The sequence below is a fragment of the Egretta garzetta genome, unplaced genomic scaffold, assembly GCF_000687185.1.
Source record: "Egretta garzetta isolate BGI_Z169 unplaced genomic scaffold, ASM68718v1 scaffold63, whole genome shotgun sequence".
NCBI lineage: Eukaryota > Metazoa > Chordata > Aves > Pelecaniformes > Ardeidae > Egretta > Egretta garzetta.
The window spans coordinates 1,122,531-1,131,394 of NW_009259199.1; the positions used below are offsets into that span (position 1 = coordinate 1,122,531).

The 8,864-nt window shown below is 44.8% G+C and overlaps 1 protein-coding gene across 2 annotated transcripts in view; it reads right to left on the bottom strand.

Moving 5' to 3' along the window:
- Positions 1-817: 817 nt before the first annotated feature.
- Positions 818-8,864, bottom strand: part of LOC104123554 (gamma-aminobutyric acid type A receptor subunit theta) — a 71,258-nt gene continuing 63,211 nt past the window's right edge. The window contains exons 6-9 of one of the 2 annotated variants that reach the window (XM_009635822.2): positions 6,645-6,782; positions 4,927-5,079; positions 1,695-1,939; positions 818-1,195 (exon numbers count right to left, since the gene is read on the bottom strand). In XM_009635822.2, the coding sequence (XP_009634117.1) occupies positions 818-1,195; positions 1,695-1,939; positions 4,927-5,079; positions 6,645-6,782 (914 nt within the window). Of the gene's footprint in view, positions 1,196-1,682; positions 1,940-4,926; positions 5,080-6,644; positions 6,783-8,864 lie in introns of both variants that reach the window. The other variant, XM_009635820.2, reaches the window with a different exon arrangement.

Below are 8,864 nucleotides of genomic sequence, written 5' to 3' on the forward strand. Positions count from 1 at the left end.
TTTGTTTTTGATAAGCTCCCTCCTCCCCCCTCCCGTAACCCCACCATTGCCCCTTCCCTCCCAAATAATTGCCTTGTCCTCCCCCCTTCCCAGCTCTTCCAAAATAAATATTCTTTTTATTTGTTGGTTTAAAAGATTCTTTTAGGCTTGTAAGCAAGAGAGAGGGAGAGAGAAAAAGAAAAGAGAAATCTCATAGCATGAGAATGAAACTCCACCATCTCATGAATCCATGAAAGGATAAACATGAAGGGGTTAAGAACAGTGACAGAAGAGAGATTTAAAAAATATAGTAATACTGAGAAGAGAAAGATGGAATTCAGTAGTGAAATGGAAGTGAGGACAGCGCGTTAGTGAGCACAGCCAAAGATAACCTATCCCCCCACCAGTTTTTTATTCGATTTTTTTAAATCCCCCCCTTTTTTTTAAACTTTTCTTTTTTTGTGGGTTTTTGTGTTTTTTCTTTTTTTCTGACATTTTTTCTTTTTTTCCTTTCTTTTTTTTTTGTTTTTTGGTGATTTTTGTTTTTTTTACAATGGTTTAAGTCCTTCACCAAAAAGCAGGAAACCAAAATCAAGCCAAACACATCCCTCCCTGAAAACAAACCCCCTCCCATATACCCTTCTCTCCCTTACCCTTCCTACCCCCCGTGGTTCTACATGTGCTGAAAAGAGAAGAGTAAGCTTAGAATAAATCTAATGAATCAAAGGAATAAATGATAATGATAGTAAAGAGTAAAACCCAAACCCAAAAGACCACAACACTCCTGTGTTGGCATTGTCTGAGTGTCTGTCCCTATCTCTCTTGGAGGCTGCAGGCATCAATTTACATAGTACAACCAGTAAATAAGGTTGAAGAATCCAAAGGTGATTGGAAAAATGATTCGTGACCACTTGTCAATGGTGCTGACGTCTGTCAGGTCTGGGATTTTGAGCTTCAGCTTAGATGACCGCCGACGGAGACGGCAGTTGGCACGGTTGCGGGCCGCAGCATGGTGGGTCAGCGGGACATGGCGGTCCAGGGTTGGGTGGTGACCAAATCCATCCCGAGAGGCCAGCTGCTTGCGAAACTGGATTCCTGAGCCTTCAAAGGACATGACAGAGTTTCGAGAGTCGCCAACGCTGCTCATCATGTCCGTGGCCAGCAACTCATTGTTCATCTCCAGAGTGCTGAGGAGGATGTTGCCATAAGGGTCAACCTAGAACAGGGAAGACAGAGAGAAAGGTAGAAGGGATATCCTGTGCATAATGCACACAGGGCCACACCATCAGAGATGATTTTGAACTGTTTTCTGTGTAACAATACCACTGATTGGGTCATTTGTGAGCTCTGAACCTGGACTTCTGCATTTGAAAATATTGTCCGCTGATGCTGAAGTTGAAGGACCAGCCACATGTACTCACAGCAAAATTTTGAGCGGGGTAGTGCAATTCTGCCAACACCGTATGACCAAAAGCCACAGAGGTACTTTTGGGTGCACCTGCCCCATGCAAGAGAATGGTCCTGATGAGACTCATTTGAGGATGATGAAAAATGATGAAGGAGAAAAAATTCCCAGCAATCACCAGACAGGGAAACAGTTCATGTCTCATGATAAGGAAAAAGGCTGCTCCACAACTCACCCAGGACTGAATGAACAGTGGATAGTCTGAATTCTCCTGCCACAATGAAAGAAGGGGACAAACCTGCTCTCTCACCCTCTTCTCCTCATAACGGTGGCGCTCATTATTGGCCTTGCTGATCCGTTCACTCTGTTTCTTTTGTTGCCGGGGGCCTCGCCCGAAGAATATGTAGTTGACAAAAGCATACTCCAGGAGTGCCAGGAACACAAAGACAAAGCAGCCCATGAGATAAACATCAATAGCCTTGACATAAGGGATCTTGGGGAGAGTCTCCCGCAGATGGGTGTTGATGGTAGTCATTGTAAGTACCGTGGTGACCCCTGTAAGGAGAAGGTAGGTGCTCTGTTACCAAGGGGGGATGGTTTCCTGAAATGCCACTCTCAGCTTCCCCAGCCCTCCTCCCAGCTGGACAACCTCAAGAGGGATGGGAGCAGTGCAGCTGGGAAGAAAATTGTCATTATTCTAAGCCCAGCTGCCCAGTACAAATCACTGCCGAAAAAACCCCAACCACCAACAGTGGCAGAAACTGTGAAGGCTAGTATCATCAGGATGATCAACATCCTCTGGACCTCGGTTCTTTAAGTTCTCCCTGATCCTCCTTCTTTCACTCAATGTTGTAGGAAACATTCAGTTTTGCTCTCAGTCTCTCAACCTCTTCTGCTCCCTTTTTTCCACTTCATGAACTCATCAGGCTTCCCTGGGCACTACTGAATGCTTCAGTATCCTTGACATGAATTTATAATCTGCTGTGTCTTTACAGTGCCATGAACAGGAGAAAGGGTGGAGAGATTCCCTCTTTGTGGTGCACTCATTTTTTGCCTGCCTCACAGGATCCTGTTTACATCCTTGACTCCATCAATTTCGCCTTCCTCTCACCAGCTTTACCACTCACTACTTTGATTATCATCTGTACACATTCCTCCCATGGTTCTCACACTCTCTTTTTTAGGCCTACTCATATTTTGTGCATCTTAAATAAACATTTCTTGGTCTCATTTTTCCCCCATCTACTTAGTCTCCAAGAGCCGGTGCACCATGATTACACTTACAGCTTCAGTCTTTTTTGGTTTCTTCACAGCCTCTTCCCTTCTCTGGACTGTCAGAGTGGCCTCACATCTGGCTCTTTGGCAGTCTTCTGCCAGCTTCAAAAAGATGGTAGTGAGCTTTCATGCTTCTTTTGAGGGCAGTAATTTTTCCTCTTCAACCTAGTCTTTTCCTGCTTCTTTAGCTCAGCTGTCCTGCTTTTCTTCCTACCTTGCTGATCTCCTTTTCTTCCAGTATCCCTCCTCCTCCTCTCTCTGTTGGCAGCTCTCTTAGTATCCATGACCCTAATTTGCTGTTCTGGTTTCAGCCCTACCTCTACAGTGATGGCTCTCAAACCTCTCTGTGGATCCTGGACCTTTGCTTGTCCTGTTTCCCCTTCACCCTCATCATGTCTTTAGTGTCATTCCTGATAAAAGATTTAAAGAACTAATAGTCTTCAGTTCACAGAAAAGTAAACAGAAGGGACATATATTTATTTACATACAATATATTATATTGTCTGTATTTAGACATGCACAGTGCTGGGCATCGGTTGACAGGTGGTGAGTGGTTGCATCACTTGTTTTTCCTTGGTTTTGTTTCTCTCTCTTGTTGTTTCCCTTTTCATTATTCTTATTATTATTCTTATTACTATTCTTACTATTATTTTATTTCAATTATTAAACTTCTTATCTCAACCCACGAGTTTTCTTACTTTTGCTCTTCTGATTCTCTCCCCCATCCCACCACGGGGGCAGGATGAGTGAGCAGCTGTGGGGTGCCTGGTTGCTGACTGGAGCTAGACCATGACAAGACAATAGTCTAAATATTCAGAAATGTGGGGCAAAGAATGTTCTCCATAAGAACTGGACAAATTGCAATGGAAACTTAGGACAGAGGCAAAGGAGGGCTTTTTGTGTGTACAAGCAGGTAAATCTGGAGATAAAGTGCCCAGAGGAGGCTGTGGAGTCTCCTTCTTTCGAGCTTTTTTAAGGACAAGTTAGATAAAGAGCTGTCCGGAATAGTTTAGGAAGAGTTGCTCCAGTTTTGATCTACAATGTTTTTATTCTGTCTTCTCCTTTGAATCCAGATGTCAGCAGAAATTTAACAGCTGTGCATCTCATGTTCACCCTTCTGCTTGTACTTTCACTGTGCCAGCAATGTCTGCCATGGTCTCTTTTTCTTTTCTCACTGGTTATACTCTTGTCAATGCAACTTACCTTTTTAATTTACCATGTTCTTCTTGTTCCCTCCCTGTCTCCCTGCTCCAGCCTCTCCAAGCAAGCACAGCCAAATAGTCTATTTTATATCTTTGTACAAACCATCCCTCCTCTGAGTCTTCTCAAACTCTCTCTTCTCCTAGAGCTAATTTAAGCCCCCAACCTTTTCTGTAAGACCCAGCCTCTACCTTTGCTCCATTACCTCCCTGAGCCTTTTCCCACTCACAGATGAAATCCTTCTCCCTCCTTGGCTCTCCTATCTCCTCTGAACTTTCTATGATGTTACACAGCCCCATTCTCATATGCCAGTCATCCCCCCTTTCCCCTGTTCCTTCTTCAAAATCCTCATCTGCAATCCACCCCCACTTCCCTTCTGTTGCTTAAAAGACCTCATTTTTTTCCACTTATAGGAAAACATTCCTATTTAGGAAGCATGTGTTTAAGAAGAACTTGGACTTTAACTACTGTCCCACATTTGCCTTGGTTAGGAAGGTCTTCAACCACAAAAAGTGTCTGTATGGGACTTAAACTATCGCTGTGTAATGCCATTTCCTTTCTTTTTTTTATGTTTTCGCCATTCACTCACCATTCTCACTACTCTTTGGCCACCCACCCTCAGCACTTATCATCCAACTAACCTGTTGACAAAGAGGTGCCCAGACCTCTCTTCTTAAGGAAACAAGAACAAAACAGAGTGAAGGAACTGGCTCATGGCATGTCAGAGTCTCACATGTCTGAGAAGCTGCGACCATTTATGCTTTTGTTATAGAGTTTAAACTTGCACCCACAGAAATTTATGGTAAAACTTTCACTCATTCAAATAATACAGACTCAAGCTTGGGAAGTACTGATACTTCTGAACAAAAAAAGTAGCTCTTCTGGCTGAAAATTTGATCTTTGTTCTCAGAAAAATATCCTTCATTTGGGATGACAAGTTTGACAGAGCTATGCGGCTTGCTTAGCTGCTACCTCATAAAGAAAAAGGTTTTTTCTTTCTTACAGCTGTCCTAACTGATTTCCCTCAAAACCCCACCTGCTTCAATATGTAATGAAAAGTTACATACCCAGTGCCACTCGTGCAGCAGAAGCATCGTAATTGATCCAGAAGGAGACCCAGGACAGGATGGTGATGAGAATAGATGGCATATAAGTCTGCAGAATGAAGTAACCAATGTTCCTCTTAATCCGGAAACTCAAGGATAAGCGCAGATACGAACCTGTCAATGAGGTATTAAAGGAAGATGTTGTTTGAGAGGAGGGTAAGACTGTATTTATGGTAAGAGCTTAGGAGGTTAAGAATCGGTTTTGCAGACTCATCAGTTTTTGGAAGGGGGCTCTTCAGAGTCTGCTCAGTTGGCTCAGAATATTAAGAGCAAAGGAAACTCTACATAAGTTACGTTATTATATCAGACATCACAGGAGAATGTCTGTTCAGTGCTGAAATCTCTATTATGGTACTTGCCAATTTGGTACAGGCTTTCACAGGAGATTTTAACCCTATATCTGGATGCAGTGAGATGACTTTCCAGTGTTTCATGTGCTAGCTTTTCCACCAAACAGCAATGAAGATCTGAATCATATTTTTCCCATGCTGTTCTAAAAATGGGTTATGGTCAGACGGGGAAAATCCATATGCAAATAGAGTACTGTTAGTTAATCTGTAGGGGTTTTTTTCCCCAAGTTGCTGCAACTTCCTCCTAATCTTTTAGCAAACCTAATGGGGATAGTGATGACAATAAGTGCTTTTACAGTCCTTCCACTGGAGCAGGGTCGTTTTTACAGGGACAAAGCAGGGCCTCTCTCATTGCTGTGAAACAAAATCCAAGCCATTCTTCCTTCCCACCTCCATCCCTTAGGCAACACAGCAGCCTGAAATATGGATGTAATCATGGGTTGGCAGCTAAATAACAAGAGAACAAGAGTCTTTAATGATCAAGGAGGTAGACTGGGAAAAAGGAGGTTATGTTCCCTCTACCATTATGTGCCATTTGTGTACTTGAACACAGTACTTCACCAGTCTTTTTTTGAAGGTCTTACCTATTTAGACTGCAAACTTCTTTTGGAGGAATATTGCCTCTTGTTGTGGGTCTCTAGATTACCATTGCAATGGGACCCTGCTCCCAGCATACCCCCGAGGCAGTACTGTAACAACATCACCATCTGCCACCACTGCTGATAGACTCAGGTTGCGGTTTCGTGGCATTTCAAAAATTGTCCTACAGAACAGGTGTGTGGCACGCTGTTTTGGCAGTGAACTCCATGCCAGATCAAAGTGAAGACAGCAACCAAAATCCAAACCCCTTCAACTTTCCAATTGGCAGTATCTGAATCGTCTAAGGTATTCTCTCCAGATCTTTTTATTGCCACATACAGATGGGTTTGTGTCATTTCATAGACCACTTGCTTTTCAACTGATGCATTCTTCTGCTTATGATTGCACCTACATTAGCTTTGAGAGCCAGTTGCAAACCACATAAAAATAAGGAAAAGACTGAGAATCTTCTAAAGAGAATCTGGTTTGAGCTCAGATGGTGTTTTGACTAAGAAATGAAAACAACTGGAGCAAAAAAAATGATCCCATAAGTCTCTGAGAAGAAGCAGCCAAAAAGAAAAGCAAACTTGCTGGGCACAGAAGATGCTTCTTTTCCAAAGGAACAGAACCCCAGGTTGAAGCCTAGATCCTAAGTTAGTGCCTCAGCATCTGAGTCAGAGGAACAACCACATTGACATTGATCAGCAGAAGTTTTGCACATTCCATTGCATGCCTTCAGCAGAGACTCACCGGTGGTGAAGACCACTTCCCTGCTGACGAGCCTCTGCTCGATAATGGTGAACTGGGGCAGTTCTAGCACCTCCATCCCCGTGACAGCAGAATCATTTCCTTGCCAGAAGAAGACAATGTCATCAACCGTGTAACCATCTGCAGAAGAAGCACAGAGAGAGAACTAAGCTGGAGCAGATGACACCCCATCTCCACTAAGGTGATCTGGAGTAGTATCCAAATGAAAGCCCACACCATCAGAGAGCAAGCATAGCCCCTCCCTGCTGACGTACTTTTCTTCTTCAGCTGAGCTTGACAGTAAAGTCCCCAGGAGAAGAAGAAAAAATTGTTCAGAGGTCCCACTTCTGGCTAGAATTCAGGAGAAAATGGTGAGAAGTGGTCCATCAAGCCTTGACTTGCACTGCGTAATCTCCATGGCTGACATGACGGGGACTTGTGCATTAGAAACCTCTGTCAAATGCACCAAACATGGCATTTTGCTTTTCAAAAACTGCATCCTTTTACCAGAAGGGGGAGACCACACAATACATTCTGGTGGGGACTAGGTAAACAGAGCATCTAAGTATTAAAAAATCCCAGAAAGAAAAAGATAAACAACAGTGGTTGAAATGAAATCTGAGTATCAGAGCGCCTGCCTCTTCTAAGTACTCTTGGTCAAAATTTGGAGCTGGAAAGAGGACAGCGTCTCTGAGATCAGGGGCTGCTTTATCAAGAGCTGGCTGAAAAGAGCAGTAATGGGGGAGTCAGTCAGTCCCTTATGCTTCAGGGTAATGGATTTGTTAACTCAGCCAAGGGTATGGCCTCTTACTTTAACCTCAAACTATACATGCCAGACAGGGCTGCCCGGGCTGGAAGTGCTGAGAAGCCCAAAGCTGCAGTCCCAGGAGGAAGACTCATGGGGAATGAGGCCCAGGGGACGAAATCATGCAGCTCCCATCCTGTCAGTGCAATGTTCACACAGCCTGCCCGCTGCCCTTGTGGGCAAGGATTCATCTCCACTTGAAAATTAACGCTGCTTGTGGCAAGCTGGGTTTTGAAGCACTGTGGCTGTTGCTACACAAGGGGTGGCCTCTTATTCTGAGCAAAGTGCAGAGCTGCATGGGAGCACCTCTGTGCACAGGCTTTGGTACGGCGTGGTGCAAGGCTTCTTTTAGAACAGGAACTTCAGCTATGCCCACAGACAGCTTTTATACACAACCTGCACTGCAGCACAACAGCCTGCCTTGTCCACAAGTCCTCACAGCAGGGGCACGTGGCTAGCAATACCTAGCATGGCTAACGTACACTGCCACCAAACCCAGCACCAGTGTATTAGTGGGATTGGGGGAATGAAGAGCTGTTGAATGTACCATGGAGGAGAAATTCTTCTGCCTAGCCTTAGGGCCCGAGGGTTACCCCAGATCAGAGCTGGGATGGTGTCATCTATTGCAGCTCCCAAGTGGACAAAGAGCTGAGCAACCTGCTGTGATCTCATAGCTGACCTTGTTTTGCGCTGGGGGCTGGACTAGAGACATCCTGAGGTCTCGTCCCAAACTGAATTATTTGATGACTGTGTAGTCTCCAAGCCCACATCCTGTGCTCTCAGTCATTACTGCTTTTATTCATGGGTGCTAAAAAATAATAACAATCTTCCAAACACCATGCCCGATCTGCTTCTGGTGTAAATCACCTAAGCCAGGGCTCTACCTCCTCCCCTGTGGCACGCTCCTATTCCCATGGCAGAAAGTGGTAAAGCACTCACAGCCACGAGCCCACAGAGATTCAGGACCCTTAGGTTATCGTCTCATCTGCTGCAGACACTGGGGTATCACAGGCTGTTGCACTGACTCGAGTACCCCAGCTCTGTGCACAGGACCTGGTGTTTGCATCCGACTACAGTGTCTCTCCCAGAGCACTGCGACCAAGCATGCGGCGAGCACGCACACAGAGTGGCAAGAAACAGCCAGGTCCCCCACTCCTGCTCGTGGTTGATTCCAGCAGCTCAAACACTCTCGCAGCTAAAAACATTGTGTGCCATTTTACATTTGAATTCATCTGGCTCAGACTTTCAGACTCTGGTGGTTGTTCTGAATCTTTTGAGGAGGTTACCAAGCCCTTTCCACCCAGCGCTCCCCCTCTGCAGAGGTGCACCCAGTCTGTAAACAAGTCACCTCTCCACCTCCTTTGCAGTAAACAAACCAGATTGAGCTATTTAGGTTTCTTACTGCAAAACATCTGCCT